The 18,567-nt window shown below is 36.5% G+C and overlaps 1 protein-coding gene and 1 non-coding gene across 13 annotated transcripts in view; both read right to left on the bottom strand.

Moving 5' to 3' along the window:
• The window catches only part of Pum2 (pumilio RNA binding family member 2), a 117,432-nt gene that overhangs the window by 33,713 nt on the left and 65,152 nt on the right, over positions 1-18,567 (bottom strand). For 9 of the 12 annotated variants that reach the window (XM_045148839.1, XM_045148837.1, XM_045148841.1 and 6 more), the window contains one exon: positions 15,233-15,469. The exons of the other annotated variants lie outside the window; for them this stretch is intronic. In XM_045148839.1, the coding sequence (XP_045004774.1) occupies positions 15,233-15,469 (237 nt within the window). The remainder of the gene's footprint in view (positions 1-15,232; positions 15,470-18,567) is intronic. 12 annotated transcript variants of the gene reach the window in all.
• On the bottom strand, positions 8,527-8,633 carry LOC123461065. The gene has a single exon (XR_006637383.1). It is a non-coding gene; the product is annotated as a U6 spliceosomal RNA (small nuclear RNA).

The raw sequence follows: 18,567 nt of genomic DNA, 5'->3' as shown, positions 1-18,567 counted from the left end.
TTTGTTTGCAGTGGCTGTAGGCTCTGGTGGGCCCATTTTCTCTGTATCTGCCTCTGTCTGTCTGTTGTTCTCAAATAAATAAATAAAAATAACAACAACAAAGAGTCTTTGATGGCCAACATACTACCACAAATGAAAAATACATACTTGACTACATCCTCCTCTAAATTCATGTAATGGGTTGCAGTAAAAATGCAGCCAACTTGAAAATAATTATACAATTACCATCAAGCCATGTACATAAGACATATATAAAACATGAAGCAATTTTGCGTTTTAGACTTGGATCTCATTTCTGATATAACAAGTTGCATGTATGTATATTACATAATATAAACAAAATCTACCTCAGCACTTCTGGTCCCAATATTACAGATAAAGCATACTCTAGTCTAAAAAGATGTTAGTGCCATACTAAAGAGAACACACTGATTGAGGATAGTCAAATAAATAATTCAGAGGATATACATTATTTTAAAAGTGGCCAGCATCCTTATTAAGCCCCTTATTAAGCTGACCTTGAACTCATAACTCTTGTCTTGAACTTCTTTTTGAATGCTAAGATAATAGGGGCATATGCCAGCAGGCCCAAGTGAGATTTGACTACTCTTTTTTTTAAAAGATTAAAAAATCTTTTGTGTATGATTATACATGTGTGTACATGTTCATGTATGTAGTATCAGGTGGGTCCATGTGTGTCATAGCATTAAGTGGTCATCCTCAACTTCTAATTAGTTTGAGGAAGGGTCTGGTCTCTTTGTTTCTGCTGCATTCCCAGGCTAGCTGGCCCACAGTGTCTAGGGGATTCTTCTGTCTGTCTCTAATCCTTTTCTCACTATAGGTGCAATGGATTACAGACACTTGTTCTGCAGTGTCTGGCTTTACATGGATTCTGGAGATCTGAAGACAGGTACTTATGCTTGCATAGCAAGCATTTTATCCACTGAGCTATCGCTCCAGCCCCAAGATCTGACTGCTCTTTTTTAATACTTCATTTTGTTTCAAGGTAGTCTCTCACTTTAGCCTAGGCTGACCTGGAACACACTCTAGTCACAGGCTGGCCTTAAACTCACAGCAATCCTCCTATCTTTGTCTCCTGAGTGCGAGGATTAAAGGTGTGCACCACCACACCTAGATAAGATCTGACTACTCTTAAAAAGTTGTGGGGTTTCTTGTGTCTTATCTACTGGGAAAAATGAACATGGAAATAATTCATACCATAATCCAGTCAACCTCTGCACACACACAAAAGGTACATTAGGGGACAGGGTCTTGCTACTGTAGCAAAGAGTAGCCTTAAACTTTCATTCCTCCCCCATCTGCCTCCTCAGTTTTGAATTAAAGAAGAGCTGATAGCTGGGACAAACTATACAGACACGGGTTCAAAATTAATTTATTGGGCCAGGCATGGTGGCACACACTTTTAATCCCAGCACATGGGAGGCAGAGGCAGGAGGATCACTGTGAGTTCAAGGTTACCCTGAGACTGCATAAGTGAATTCCAGGTCAGCCTGGGCTAGAGGAAAACCCTACCTCAAAAACAAAACAAAACAAAACAAAACAAAACAAAACAAAACAATTTACGGTTTGACAAGTTAATACATGTCCATAATGTATTTTGATCACCTTTATGCCCCAGAACAGAACTCCATTCTCTTCCCAACTAGTTTTTCTTCCTATTTTCATGTCCACTCCCTTTTTGCAACCCATTGAGTTTAAAAAGGGTTGCTTGCACACAAGTGGATGGGGATTTATTTACTAGAGCAGGAAAATTCACCAGTAGCTCTATCACTGAGCATGACACCCCCCCTCTGCTCCAGCAGGCTCAAAACTTTTGTTGTTGCCTCTTACTAGCATGACTACAAATTCCTTCATTTATGAATGAAGTGTGTAGGTGGGTGGTATATAAGTGTAATGTGAAATACGAATCCAAATTCATTTCTCTTCATTCAGAAATACAATTGCTTCAGCCCAACTAACCGAAAAGAGCATCTTTTTCATACACAACAGAGTGGCACCATGATCACAATTCAGGTAACTAAATGAGCAGGTCTGTTCTGTTCTTCTACTGTATCTGTCCTTGTGCCAATGTCAAAATTTTAGTTACTGTAATTTTATAAGCTTTGGTATCTGGTAAAATCAAGTTTCCTTAACTAAACTCCAAATTGTCTCACCTATTCTTGATCCTGTTTTTCCAGTTACATTTTCAAAATCAAGTTGTTTTTTTTTAAAAGACTTTAAATTGAGAAAATACTAAGTATACATTAATTGGAAGAAAGTTGGTATCTTTATAAGACTCTCAACTTTTTATAAACCACTTTTAACTTTCATCTTAGTCTTCTTTAATTTCTGCCAGGTTTTATAGATTACAGGATATAGTTTTTTTAGGTTACAGTATAAAGAAATTTTCTTTTCTGGATTTATTATAAAGTACAACAAAACATCCTCTACAAGAAAGATACAAAGTCCTAATGTTATCTCACTACACTTGCCGGGCTCCTTCCCAGTCAGGTAGTGCTGAGGGAAGGACCAGGCCTGCTGGTTCCTCCCTAAGGGTTGAGGGGATGATGAGCGTCGGACAACCCAGAAAGCTCTCCTGGCCACCGGAGAAAAACCACACTGAGTTGGGAGTCTTTTTGATGCAGGAACTTGCAGAAACAACTTGCTTTATTACTCTGAGCAGTTGCCTATATCATGTTGGGGAGGAAGGCGGAGATTGTAGGATGAGGGAACAGGTAAGGGCCAATAGTAAACTTTAACTACTGAAATGGTAATTACAATTAACACACGGACGTGTCAGGCTAGAAACCATTAGGCGTCTTGCTGAGTCCTAGCTGGCCAGAGACAGGTCGCCAAACTGTAGCTAGGCTCAGGAAGTTCCACTAGGCCTCACGCCTGGGCCTTTCAGGTCCCAACATACACACGCTGCTTTTATGTTTAAAAATTACTGCGCTAGGGCTAGAGAGATGGCTTAGTGGTTAAGAGCTTACGTGTGAAGCCTAAGGACCCCGGTTCAAGGCTCCATTTCCTAGGACCCACGTTAGTCAGATACACAAGGGGGCACACGTGTCTGGAGTTCGCTTGCAGTGGCTAAGCAGCCTTGGCATGCCCACTCTCCTTCCAATCTCTCTCTCTCTGCCTCTTTCTCTTTCTGTCTGTCGCTCTCAAGTAAATACATAAAAATAAACAACCAAAAAAAAATTTTTTTTAATTACTGGGCTAAAGTTTGAAGTCTCTCCTACAGCAAACTGACTCCTAAATTACTTCTTATCCTGTATTTAGTATATACTGTAAGAATATAGCAATGATGTAAATTCTGGTGAATTCCTAGCAGATTAAAGATTTTAATAAAAATTTTACTACTTCTGAGTAATAACTACAAATCATTTCAATAAAATAAGTATTTCCTTACATCTATACTTTTTTTTTTTTTTTTTTTGGTTTTCGAGGTAGGGTCTCACTCTAGCCCAGGCTGACCTGGAATTCACTATGGAGTCTCAGGGTAGCCTCCTACCTCTGCCTCCCGAGTGCTGGGATTAAAGGCATGCGCCACCACACCTGGCTCTTACATCTATACTTTTAATAGACTCATAAAACTAAAGAAAAAACACATGCATATACATGTATTCTAGGAATACTTTAAGAAGGATAGCCCAAATAATAGATATAAGTGGTTAAAAAGTTAAAATTTCCATGTAAGACATGTAAAGACTCATTTCCTATCTTGGTGAAAATAAAAAATTGAGAAGCTGAAATGTGAAATGTGGGTCAATGAAGAAATAAAGAAATAATAAAGTGACAGTAATATAGAGAAGTAAGGTCAAGCAAAGTTAAAGAAAAATGCTATAATTTGTGAAATATACATGCATGGGGTGGGTGGATGGGTAAAGCACATTTTAAAACACATACAAAAAAAGAGATTAGAAATGGAAATTAAGATTTTCTGTTCCCTGCCCCATTTTAAATCTGTAATGGCCAACATATCAGGACCATGGCAGGTATAACCAAACTAGTAGTCAGACAAAAAGGACAAAGTAAAGGCTTACGTGAACACAAAGGGGATCTTGGAATTGAGTTTAAAACCAACTACAATGATGGAATAAAATTGCATATAAATAATGAATTATTTCTCACATTGGTCATGTAGGAACTACTCAAAATTTCGGTGCTATGGAAAGTGCAAAATCTGGCCACTGGGCACTTAATGTCCATGTAATTTTTAAGCAAATGCTTTCACCACACATTTCTAAATTGCTCACCTCCTAAGATCTAGAAAAAGAAGGGTATTCCTCATCCAAAATTCATGGCACTAAAAGTATTTCAGATATATCAAGTATTTTCTAGTCTTAAACTTGTGATTATCTTAACTAAATTAACTGGAGAAAACATTTGCAGACACAAAACTACAAAGTCACAGATAATGTAATCAAAATATTTGATGGCTTATGTTCATTGCCACTTGACTAGATTGCAATTATCTAGGAAACATACCTCTGGGTTTGTCTGTGAGGATGCTTCCAGGGAGATCTATTTAAGAAGTGAAGATTCACCCTGAATGTGCATAGCAGCATCCCACAGAGTAAGGTCTTAGACTGAAAATAGGATGCAAGATAAGCATCAGCATTCATCCTTCTGCTGCTTTTTAAAATTGACAGTTTTCATACATATACGTAATGTATTTTGATGATAATTCTTTTTTTGTAATTTTTTTTTATGACAGAGAGCAAGAGAAAGACAGACAACTGGTATGCCAGCGCTCCAGTCACTAAAATAGAACTCCAGCCGCGTGTGCCATCTTGTGTGCATGTGTGATGTTGCACACTTTCATCACTCATGCATCTGGCTTATGTGGGACTTGGAGTTAAACATGGGTCCTTAGGCGTCATGCACAAGTGCCTTAACTGCTAAGCCATCTCTCCAGCCCCTCTCTGCTCCTTGACTAGAGCAATAATGTGACCAACTCCTCACTCTGTAGATGCCATGCCTTTCCAGCCACGAGGAATTGTACCTTCAAAAACAAACTCTTACTCCCTTGTCAAGTATTTTGTCACAGCAACAAGAAAAGCAACACAGAGAATAATGAATAAAAATAAAAGAGCAGGGGGTGGAGGGATGGCTTGGAGGTTAAGGCATTTGCCTGCAAAGCCAAAGGACCCAGGTTCATGTCTCTAGGACCCACGTAAGCCAGATGCACAAGGTGGCACATGCATCTGGGGTTTCTCTGCAGTGGCTGGAGGCCCTAGCATGCCCATTCTCTCTCTCTCTCTCTCTCTCTCCCCCTCCCTCTCTCTCTCTCTCTCTCTCAAATACATAAAAATAAATAAATAAAGCAAAGATAAATCATAATGCTTTTTAAAACAAGTACAAGGACCAATAAATTAGGCAGAAAACAAATCAATATAAATATAATCTTGGAAGTTTATACTTTCTCCACTCATGAGCAAAAAATTACTTTTAGACACATTAAAGAGTTGTGATAGTGTTTTAACGTACATGAGAATCTGTACATATTATTATGGAAACTGAATGTTCTGTTGTACAGTTAGTCCCTGAACCACCTACCTATCTTAGGGTACCAGTTATGTAAATTTCAAGAATAACTAAACTGAGAAACTGAGAAAGGGTTGTAGAAATCTGGTAATCCTATACAAAAACCTTCCAGTACTTATATATTTTGTATAATTGTTCAGTTTCTCGTATATAACAGCATGATGTAAAAATGAATGGTAACTGCAAAGGCCAGAATGCTGACTTCAATTCTTTTACTTGTTTAAGATCTTTAGGCTCTTCTGATTTTTAATTTCTTTATTTGTAATGGGTCTATAACTGAGTAAACTATGTCCACAATTAACATGAAATGAGATGATGAAAATGAAGGCACTTCAGAGAACTAGCAAAAGCTATGCAGTTAAAGAAGCTATGTAACAGCAATTTCAGTGAAAGCTTCAAAATAAATTTATACTATTTTAATGCTTTCACTAACTACCATACATGAAACACAAAATGGGCACATGGCCTTACAACCACACTTGTTTTTAACTCTTAAACACTTCTACTAAGAGAAAATAGTTGAATAAATTATTATGCCCAGGGCCAGCAAGTTTAGCAAATAGCTAACAAAAAAATTATCTTAATAGTTAATAATATCCTGTCTGCTTTAAATATAAGACTTTCTAATTAGATGAAAAGTGATGAAAATTTTCCAAACAGCAAATAAACTCCTTTTTGATTAATGAATATGTGACATTACTGAATCTCATAGCCACCTTTTTGTTTTGTTTGTTTTTTGCAGTGCTGGGGATTCAACCTATGGTTTCATGAATGCTAGGCAAGTATTGTACCACTCAACTGTACACCAGAGAGCTTGGTAGCCACTTTTCTACAAATTAACTTCACTAAGTTCAATGCTCACATTGTACTTCTAAGTATCCTTTAAAGGGGAAAACCATCCCCAAAATGAAGAGATACAAGAGAAGCCATTTTAGTCTGCCACAACTGAGGTTAAATTAACAGAAATACAGAATGATGCTTTATGGCGAAGTTCCAAATCAACCTAATTGTTGTGAGCATAAAAAAGTTTATTGGTAGGAAAGAATGATACAAGAAGGAATTATGTATCTAGCTCTAGGTAAGAGAAAAACAGTAATCTATAGTTGGGTAAAATCAACACAAACCTACTTTATAAAATGAAGTACCAGACTTTTGGTTAAGATGACGGCATAGGAACCACACCAAAGCAGCCTTGGGAAGTAAAAACCCAAAAGGAACCCCACCAAAATACACTCTTCTACTAAAAAGTAAGGTGTATAAGAAATTACCAACGGGGAGGATACTTAATAGGTTGATATTGCATATATGTAAGTACAATGACTGTAATGGGGAGGTAATATGATGGAGAATGGAATTTCAAAGGGGAAAGTGTGGGGGTGGGGAAGGAAGGAATTACCATGGGATTTTTTTTATAATCATGGAAAATGTTAATAAAAATTTTAAAATTAAAAAAAAAAAAAGAAATTACCAACGGCAGCAGATAAGTAGGAGAGATCTAGAGCATACAGGGCCCATATAGGCAGGCAGAAGCGGTTCCAGCAGCGGCAGCACCAGGGCCGTGGAGCCACAGCTACAAGGCTCAGTTTGAGCCGCAGGAAAAGCCAAAGAGGGGATTTTCCACTTACACTGGAGCTCTTCGCAAACTCAAGAAAGGTGAAGGGAGAACCTCAGTGAACAACAGAGGAGCGGATCAGGTGGACCAGTGGGAAAACTAGAGTCACCACCCACAGTCTCCCCTCTCTCACCACCAGCGCAAGCACCAGCAAGCACCAGAGACCAGGGGAAGGGAGCTCACAACACCCAGCACCGATGACCAGAGCAGCGATCCAATGACCCAGCCAGCCTACTTGAACACACAGTGCACCAAAGAGGGACCCAAGTTGCGCAGAATAACTGAGACCAAAATCTCCTAAAAGGTAACTGGGATTACACCAGGTCAGTATCTGCCAAATAAGCCTGGTATATAGGCTTGAATCGGAAGTGCTAATTGCACCTTCCATATCAGGATAATTTATATGTTAAATCTAATGGATGGTAGGAGTTGCCATTCTTAAATAAGCTGTATTTTGGGCTGTTATTTGTTGCTTCTGTTGTACAATCGGGAAGGGTCTCATTTGGTCACAAGCTGACTTGGACTCCTCAACAGACAAGAAATCTTAACCTCCTAGTTGACAGGATTAAGGGTGTGGGGCAGTAATTTTGTTAGAGGATCTGGTTGTCCTAATATCTACTCTTGCATAATTACTCTGTGCTATTTTTCATTGAATGTGTACATTGTTTAGTTAAATTTTAGAATCTGCCTGTATTTTGTTCCACTCAGCCTACTTGAATACTCTCATAGCAGAAAAACCCAACACCTAGGGTCAACTTTGTAGATACTTTGAGAGTCTTAAGAGCCACACCTAGCACCTTAAGCTCCTACCCTAAAGATATATAACATCATATTGATCATCTAATAATACTGCAGCTAACTAGAAAATCCAAGCATTAATCCAAGATGCAAAAGTATATACATTATGACACAAGAAACACCAAAATCAAGACAATATAAATCTACCAAAAAGTATTAATGCATCAAAAATGACCTCCAGTGAGAATGAGTTAGAGGAAATGCCTGAGAAATATTTCAAAAGAATGATTATAAATATGCTCAAAGAAGTCAGAGGAAATCAAAGGAATCAAAGACAAAGGAAACCAATTTAATGAAATAAAGAAGCCAATACAGGGCTGGAGAGATGGCTTAGTGGTTAAGCACTTGCCTGTGACGACTAAGGACCCCAGTTCAAGATTCGACTCCCCAGGACCCACATTAGCCAGATGCTAAAAGGGGGCACACGCGTCTGGAGTTCGTTTGCAGTGGCTGGAAGCCCTGGTGCACCCCCATTCTCTCTCTCTCTCTCCCCCCTCCCTCCTTCTCTCTGTTGCTCTCAAATAAATAAATAAATAAAATCATATGGTTATATTTCTTTTTTTTTTTTAAATATGGAACGCTTCACGAATTTGCGTGTCATCCTTGCGCAGGGGCCATGCTAATCTTCTCTGTATCGTTCCAATTTTAGTATATGTGCTGCCGAAGCGAGCACGGTTATATTTCTTTTTAAAAAAACAGGTCAATACAAGGCACAAATAAGGCAATCGAAGTAATAAAGAAAAACCAGTCAGAATTAGTAGCAATAAGGAACACAGTTAATGAAATAAAAAACTCTGTAGAAAATCTCACCAGTAGAATGGATGAAGGAGAGGACAGAATATCTAAACTAGAAGACCAGGTGGCAGATCTAATACAGTCCAACAAAGAGAAAGACAAACTAATAGGAAAGTATGAGTGGGAATTTCAAGATATTCGGGACACTATGAAAAGATCAAACATAAGAATTCAGGGTATAGTAGAAGGAGAAGAAATCCACTCCAAAGGCATAGTAGGCGTCTTCAACAAAATCACAGAAGAAAACTTCCCCCAAATTGCAAAAGAGGTGCCAATGCAGATACAGGAATCCTTTAGAACACCAACCAGATAAAACCTGGAAAGAACCTCTCCTCACCATATTATAATTAAACTACCAAACACAAAAACCAAAGAAAAAACATTGAAAGCAGTTAGAGAGAAAAATCAAGTTACCTACAAAGGCAAGCCCATCAGGATCACAGCACTCAACACAAACTTTAAAAGCCAGAAGGGCTTGGGGTGATGTATTCCAAGTTTTGAAAGACAACAATTGTCAACCAAATTTACTTTATCCTGCAAAGCTATTCATTCAAATAGATGAGAAATAAGGACATTCCACAACAAAAGCAAGCTAAAGGAATATTTGAAGACAAAATCAGCACTACAGAAAATACTTGAAAGAATCCTCTATGCTGAAAAGAAAGAAAAGCACACGTATAAGGAACCTGGAAAAAACAAACAATACTCAAATACTACTTAACACAAGAGAGTAAAGGTAAAACCGGAAGAACTACAAAAAAATGGCAAAAATAAAATAAAGTATTGAATAACTCATGAATTTACTGAATATCATACTTAAAGTGATAGGTTTTTGTACTACTGTAAAAATTGAAAGTTAATCCATTACTAACGTCTGGAAACACAACTATCTTCTAACTACAATGCTATCTTCCATTAGAGAGTAGGAGTAATGAAACAACTATGGGTAGAAAATCATCTTTCTCCATCTCTTGCATTAATACAGTATCTGAAATGAATTTACATAATATTCAATGTTGAACCTGAAGCACAGAATTTTATACTGAGCCTTTAATAAAAACTAGTAAGATTCTTCTTTCTCCGTATTCCTTTTCACGTCTTTCTCTGCCTTCCAGTAATTTAAGTGCTACACTCTAAGAAAGTTACAGCCAAAAGGTGGATGTTAAGTACTTGGAAGACTGGGCGGGAGGATCACAAATTCCAGGCCAGCCTATAGTGTGCTTGAGGCCAACCTGGCTACTTAGCAAGTTCCTGTCTCCAAAGACAAACAACAAAAATATACATACATGGGAGCCAGTCTAAGGGGGAATCCGAGTAGTAAAAAAAAAAAAAAAAAGCGTAACTTTTAGATCAAAACTAGTTATAAAATTGATACTTCTTTGTATCTAACTGTCCCCCAAACCTATTAATTTGTAGATAATAATGAGACAAGCACACTTCTAGGACACTATCCTGAGAGTTAGAAAGCAAAAGAATGAAGTGTGTGTTATCCTGACTCCAGGGTAACCTCAGCAGTGATGAAGGGAAATTCTTTATAGAAAATTTCCACATAAGAAATGTAGAAGGGCAGGAGAGATGGCTTAGCAGTTAAGGCACTTGCCTGAGAAGTCTAAGGACCCAGGTTCTATTCCCCAGTACCCATGCCAGCCAGATGTACATGGCACTGCATGCATCTGGAGTTTGTTTGCAGTGGCTGGGGGCCATGGCATGTCTGTTTTCTCTCTTTACACCCCCCTCTGTTAAATAAATAAAATATTCTTTTAAATGGAGAAGGAATAACAAAATTAGAGCTATATGACTTTGTAATTTCTAAATAAATATTTGACAATGGTCAAAGGGTCACTAAAACTATCAAATGGATTATGCCAACAATCTCACAGCGGAGACATCCAGATATGTCTTTTTATGCAGCACTAAAAAAGTGCACTGCAATCACATCTTGCCAAAATTAACCACCCACCATCCACCCACTAACCATCTTCTATATAGAATTCCTTTTACAGGGGATATACAGATGTAGGAATATGCTTAACACCACCATACAGAAGCAATCTGCAAAATCCACAATATGAGAAATTTGACAGGATAAAAAGTTCTATCACAAACAAGTAAATGAGATGAAGGAAAAAAAACCGATAAAGGAGAAAAAAAAGTACATATTACAAGTTAAAGCAGGGTTGGAGGGATGGCTTAGCAGTTAAGGCATTTGCCTGCAAAGCCAAAGGACCCAGGTTCAATTCCCCAGGACCCATGTTAGCCAGATGCACAAGGAGCACATGCATCTAGAGTTCATTTGCAGTAGCTGGGGCCCTGCATGCCCATACTCTCTCTGTGTCCCTCTTTCTCTGTCAAATAAATAAATTAAAAAAAAAAATAAAAGTAGGGCTGGAGAGATGGCTTAGCGGTTAAGCGCTTGCCTGTGAAGCCTAAGGAACCCGGTTCGAGGCTCGGTTCCCCAGGTCCCACGTTAGCCAGATGCACAAGGGGGTGCAAGCGTCTGGAGTTCATTTGCAGAGGCTGGAAGCCCTGGCGTGCCCATTCCCTCTCTCTCCCTCTATCTGTCTTTCTCTCTGTGTCTGTCGCTCTCAAATAAATAAATAAAAATTAAAAAAAAAAAAAAGTATTTAAAAAAAAGGTTAAAGCAACCAGGCGAGGTGGTACATGCCTTTAATCCCAGCACTTGGGAGGCAGAAGTAGGAGGATCGCCGTGAGTTTGAGGCTACCCTGAAATTACACAGTGTATTCCTTCCAGGTCAGCCTGGGCTAAAGTAAGATCCTACCTCAAAAAACCAAAACCAAACCAAAACAAAAGTTAAAGCTGGCTGGGTCTGGTGGTACATGCCTTTAAATCCAGTACTTGGGAGACAGAGGTAAGAGGATCACCATGAGTTTGAGGCTACTCTGAGACTACATAATGAAATCTAGGCCAGCCTGGGCTACAGTGAGACCCTACTTCCAAAAAAAAAAAATGAAAAAAATTAAAGCAAACCAATATAGTGTATAGTCTTGTCTACAACATGGCTCAAAGTAAGTATAAAAAAGATATTTGGATTGGGGAGATAGCCCAGTAGTTAAAGGTGCTTGATTGCAAAGCCTTCAAGCCTGGATTAACTTCCTCAGTATCTATATAGCAAGGTGCATGTGTCTGGAATTCATTTGCAATAAAAAGAGGCCCTGACACACCAATACCACACACTCAACCTACTTTCAAAAAAACAACTTAGGAAGTAGGGAAATCAGTTAATAAGAAACTAATTTTTATAAATACAGTATTATAATAATTATGATTTTTTAGAAAAAACTTCTTAATTTTACCAATTAAACAAAAGTACTTCTCATGTTTCTAAGTTCAACGTATTAAAAATTTACAAGGGTTGCAAATCTGAAAATACTTTAATTATAAATATTTTAAATTTGCAAATTTGAATAATTGTTCTTCAGTGGAAGTGACTACTTAAGATCAGGGCATGGCAGTGCACACTTTTGATCCCAGCACTCAGAGGGTGAAGGTAGCAGGATTACCATAAATTTACAGCCAGCATGGGGCTACAAAGTGAGTTCCAGATTAGCATAGACTAGAGTGAAACCCTACTCTGTGAGGTGGGATGGGTGGTGACTACTAGCAAGACTTATGTTTATTAAATAGTATTTGAAGACAAAGACTCAAATTATCGCTTCTAGGGAATTTCTATGGATTTTAAGAAAGTAGCACAAGCAAAGGGAGAGTTCAGTTTAATAAAAATTAACTTAAGGTCTCATCGAGTACTTTGAGAATGCCAGTATCAAGGCCTACTGATAAGTATTACTGTATATTCATGATATAAAATTGCTTAAGAGACTAGCCTAGAATTTCAACCAATTCCAAGAAGGCAGAGAACTTCACTAATTTTTCCTTTACTTCAAGGATATACCATTTAAAATACACTTTTTAAGAGTACTTGGGAAGTAGAGGCAAGAGGACTGCTTCTAGTTTGAGGCTAGCTTAGTTCAGTGAGTTCCAAGTCAGCCAAGGATACACAGCAAGACACTGCCTCAACAAACAAAAACAGGCTAAAGATGGCTCAGCGGTTAAGAAGCTTTCCTGCAAAGCCTAAGGACCTGAGTTTGATTTCCCAGTACCCATTAACACCAGATGTTCAAGGTGACACATGCATCTGGAGTTCGTTTGTAGTGGCCAGAGAACCTGCCACGCCCATTCTCTCCTTCTCTTTCTATCTGCCTCTTTATCTGTTTTTTAAAATATTTTATTCACTTATTTATTTGAGGGAGGGCAGAGAAAGACAAAGAGGGACAGTGGGTGTGTCAGGGCCTCTAGCTACTGTAAAAGACATATACATCACCTTGTGAATACTGGGGAATTGAACTTGGGTCCTTAGGCTTCACTGGCAAGCACCTCAACCATTAAGCCATCTTACTTTATTTCTTTCTGTCAAATTAATAAAAGTATTTAAAAAAAAAAAACCTCCAGTGAAAGAAAAAAAATATTTTAGAATCACAGGCCATATAATCCTTGCATCATGATTCAGTCACTGGGAATTACAGGACCAGATTATTTTCATGAATAGAATATAAAAGGCAAATTCATGAAATGTGAGTCATTTTCAAACTTGTCTGGGATTAATTTCTGGTTAGCAACAGTACCAGTAAAATCACAAGTCAAGCTAAGGAAAATTGGGAGAACACAGAAGAAAACAGTACAGATAATTACTAATTCCAACCAAAAGTGTATTCAAGTGTCAGATTTCCAACTGATACTGAGTATAAAAGTACCAGACAGAAACACAGAACTACTGGCCCAAGTGTTGAATACATCCCCTAACTGACTAGAATTCCTTCTCTAGATAATTTGGCCAAAATTCTTAACAGTCAAAAGAAACGTAGGGAAGCACATACCGAGATGGTAGTTTAATTACAGATAACCTAGAACGTTATTTATATCCAATTTATAAGCAAGTTCAAGTCCATTTATATAGGCTTTAAAGTACAACACAAATGCAGTTAATAGGTAAACAGAAACCCGATCTACAACTTACCTATGAAAAGTTGACAGGACATGACAAGTATCTTAATAATAAAACATAAAACTATTATGATAGACCTTTCATGTTCTTTATGCTCCAAATTTTAGTGTTCATTTCAAAGGCATGTCTTATGGAATGGGGAAGTATAAAAGAAGGAACTGAGCATCTAAGCATCTCCTATGACTTAGTTGATAAATGTAGGTTTAGGCTAAAGTCTCTAATAAATAAGGAAATTTTTAAAAATAGGCAGGTTTGCTAAATCATCAAACTGCTACACATTTGATGTTAGGGTTCCATTTGAATAAATTAATTGGTACATATTCAACATACACAAAAGATCAGGTATCGCCCAAAGAGCAAAGGTTTAGAATTTGGAGTGTAGGACATCTTAATAAAAAACAAAACAAAACAAAACAAAACAAACCTAGTCCACAGCACAACAATATAAACTGAAATGATGATCACAGCAACAGATTTCGTTGCAATATAGACATTTACTGTATCAATGAACTTGAGGAAAACATAGTTATACCTATATATATTGTAGGTTGAGAGACAAACAGGACTACTAACTTAGTCTATCTGTTTATAATATTACTTTAAAAATAACAAGTTAAATCTTTCCAAGCACAAAAAAGTCAGCAATAGAATACTTCAGTTTCTATTGTAGTTAGAAATATAAAAATTCAACTATCTTTAATGAAAATAAAATAGGGATCATACACAGCCTCTGATATCTAAAAACCTTCCAAAAGATATTGTTATCTACACGAATAATTGTTTCCCAGAGAATTACTGAAAACTACCAATTTAATAATCTGGGTATGGGGATAATTTTAAAACATAAACAAAAAGTTCTAAATGCTTTAACTTAGCCATACAATAAGCCTCAAACACCTTTAAGCAGATTCACAAGTAGAAGTACATGGCCCAAGTCCCTCAGCTTCTCTAATGCACATATACTAAATTAATATCCTCTAACACAGTAAGTTTCTTTGCTTTGGCCAAGCATCCAAAGGCAAAAAACAAAACAAAACAAAACAAAAAAAGTACTAAGTTATTTACATTTAGTTACTGTGTAATTAATGTTTTCCATATGGTGTGCACAAACTTTTGATAGTAAAATTTCGTTTTCACTATGTAATTTATAAATAGTTGTTTTTTTCAGATGTTCTAAAACACATAAATCAAAAGCACAGACATGAAAAAAAACACACCATTGTACTTCATAAAAGGAACATAAGATACAAAAGGGGGTCTTTACCTTACTGTACATTAGACCCTCACTTTGAGTTTTCAGGAAAGTAGAACTGTTTTCAAAAGGCTAATATCTAAAAGCAAAAGCAATTTGGCATGTTTTATCCAACATTAAATATTTTACATATATTATAAACATACACACAAACACACATACATGTATACATACAAATAAAAAGGGTTTTGGGTTTTTTTTTACCTAAATGCAAACTGGATGAGGATCCATGTGATGAAAGTGATGGCGGTGGCGTAAGTGAATGTCCTGGAGTTTGGCTTGGCAGAGGCATGCCTATTGGACTTGGAGAGGAGGAAAATCCCAGACTATTGTAAAATGGTTGCCCTATGGGTGCTAGGCTGCTACTAGATCTTTTGTACAAGTCAGAGCTAGTAGATAGAGACTCTCTCCTTGTGGCACTACTACTTGCAGAACTGCCAACTGAAGAAGAAATAAAAAAAACCCTAATTACATACAGTGTTAACTGAATAAAACCTATCCCCAACTCTTGCTGGGCAATAACAGAAGTGATCACAATAATTATTTTTAGAAACATTATAGAAAAGATAATTACTGTGATAACTAATTATACTAACTTATTAATCATAATAGGGTATAAATGCACCCCAATAAAGAAACCAAATACTTCACAGAACAGTCATGTTTCATTATTTCACACATATTTTACCACGACATATGACTGTGCTTTAATACCCTGGTATGATTGATCAACCCTGGAATTGCAAATTATCTGTTTTAGGACATGGCAAAGATTAAATTCCAGTATGGTTAACTTTGGCATTATCCTAGTGACTGAAACTTGTTTCTTAGACTTCAACTCAATGCCAAGAAAAGATTGCACTAATAAATGGATTATTAACACATTTCCTTCACCATTCATATTAGATTTGGCTTCTAGCTGTGTTCAAAAGAATATCTTTTAAAGTCCATATTGGCCCGAATATTAAGTCAGTTGTGACCCAGAAATGGGAGATAACTCCTGAGCATTTTTCATTATACATGCTTGAACAAAAAATCACAAAATACATACTGAATTATCAACCCTTATTTTAGAAAATTAATACCTTTCTTGACTATTGCCAATCCAAAGACATGTTTTAACTTTCTACCCCACAGGACTCATCATTAAGATCTGAGATGGCCTTCTGAGCCCCCTATTCAAGTAAAAGACTGACAGCTTCTCTTGCATCCCCTTAGGTGACAGAATTTATCTCATGTCCCTCATTTTACTATATACCAAATTCTTTTACTTCAGTTAATCTTTTAAACCTTTTTGTGCTCCACCAAAAAAAAAATAAAAAAATAAAAAAATAAAAAAATAAAAATAAAATAAAATAATGGAATCATTCTACCATATTGGCCTTGGTGAGCTATGTATGCATGCTCTGAAGAATAACCTAAGATCTGGATGTAGAGCAGTAAGTATTCTGATAATCAAATCTTATACTGGTCAAAACTCCAAGTTCTCATGTTTCATTTAGAACTGTCACTTTCAAATAAATGCCCTTGCTATTTCTAAACATCAGCTTTTTTTTAAAATACATGCCTTTTACATCCAAGGGAATTTCATGTAACATTCCTTAACCTGCAAATAAGGACAAGCTCTATATTCGGACCAATATGGCAATTCTTTTCAAGGAATTGTAAAAGATACTATTAAATCTTGGTTTTCTATCACAAATTGAATGTAAGTAGGTCATACATGGTATGGAGTAAAGAAAACAATTAAGCAGAGTACATGATGGGTAAACCAAGTTGAGCTTGTAACACAGATAGGAACCATAAATTATACAGGTTTCTCAAATTAAAAAATCTATAAAGAAAAAACAAAACTAGGCTTATGCTAGTACTGTATTGGCCCCAAAACTGTGCTATTTAACATTTTATACCAGCCAATGCAATTTCTAGAAAAAAGTCATTTCAAGATTTCATATAATCAAAATTTGTACGATAGCTAATACGCACTTTAACAGCAAAACAAATTAACAGTAATGTAATAAACAGCTTTTCTTGAGTTGGTTTTGGTAAAATTGCCAATGTATGCTATATATTAACTATGCTAATTTAAAAGGACACTGTCAACATGATTGAAAACATGTATCATACACTGTATTTAAAATTCTTATTTATTTAAAAAAAAAACTTTGCTGATAAGAAAAAAATAGCTCTCCAATGAGAGCAGCAGTATTATCACTCTCCTGGCAAGTAACTAAAGAAATTGGTTTTGATACGTCTAGTACTTTCCTCCAAAATGGAAGTCAAGACAAACCTTCAAAAATAATAAGTTACTTTAAAATATAAACAAGCTGGTTCATTAAATTTTATTTTATATCTAAAAACTTGCAACTTTATGACTGAAATATGCAACAAAATGTACCTAAAATATCAAGAAGGTAGACAAACCAGAGAATCACACTGCTCATTCATCAACTGTGTATAAAATATCAAATCATAAACTTTCAATTATAATAGCACTTTTAAATAATAGGTCATAGAAAGGATTGTTTAGTTATTGTATTACAGTGGCTATCACTTCCTGGCCAATAAACTGAAGTATTCACCACAGTTAAAACAACAAAACATACAGGTAAGAGAATGTATATGTAAAAACGCATATTACTATATAGTTTAACTTTCCTGTAAGTATGCAATTACCAGTGTGAAAAGGTAGTGCACAGGCTTGATATGATAATACATATGTGTGGAACTTGAATGGACTCTAACAAAACATCCAAAGGGAAGATGATGACACACTTTTTGGTGGCAATGTGCTAATGTTGCCTAGTTTTTATTATTTTTATTTTATGTGGTACTGAGGATTGAACCCAGACACTCACACATTAGGGGAGTACTCTACCACTGAACTATATCCCCAGCCCTAATGCCCCCTGAAACAAGGTAAAATGGATGCTTCCCCAAGTAGACATCAGAATTGTATGATGCTTGTAAGAAGGCATGAAGGTCAGTTTCTGAGGTCAGGTCCTTAATGGAGAGGGAAAGATCTTAACTGAACTACAAATGGGAATCTGAAAGAAGAACTGGAAAGGAGAACCTACTAATCTGCATCAGACCATCCATAATATACATTAGGAAAGAGAATAGAGTTTAGAATCAACAAGCGATAGTTTAGAAACTGCTTATGTCCATGAACTAGATGCTCTTTCAATTCTGCTCAAAATATTTAGGACTCTTTGGGGAAAATGTCTAAACTGGGTTAGAATGAAAGAGTAAATCTTACAGGAGTACAGGAGCTGGTCTTAAAACTACTTAACTCTGAAAGATATAGCAAAACAAATTTTAAAAAACTGAAAAAAAATTAAAAACTTCCAAATTCTGCAGACTTTCTCTCTCATCCTTTATGATTCCTTAAGTTATATAAGCTAAGAGACATTTTATTCAATAAATATATAGTGACAAAGGCTAAATATTTAACCTAAAAATTTTAGTATATGGGTAGTCTCTTATGGGTATTAGAATGTATCAATATATGTATTTATTTAGACACTGTGCCAAATAAA

This window comes from Jaculus jaculus, chromosome 5 (assembly GCF_020740685.1).
Source record: "Jaculus jaculus isolate mJacJac1 chromosome 5, mJacJac1.mat.Y.cur, whole genome shotgun sequence".
Taxonomy (NCBI): Eukaryota; Metazoa; Chordata; class Mammalia; order Rodentia; family Dipodidae; genus Jaculus; species Jaculus jaculus.
This window is presented reverse-complemented; position numbering and strand designations above follow the sequence as displayed.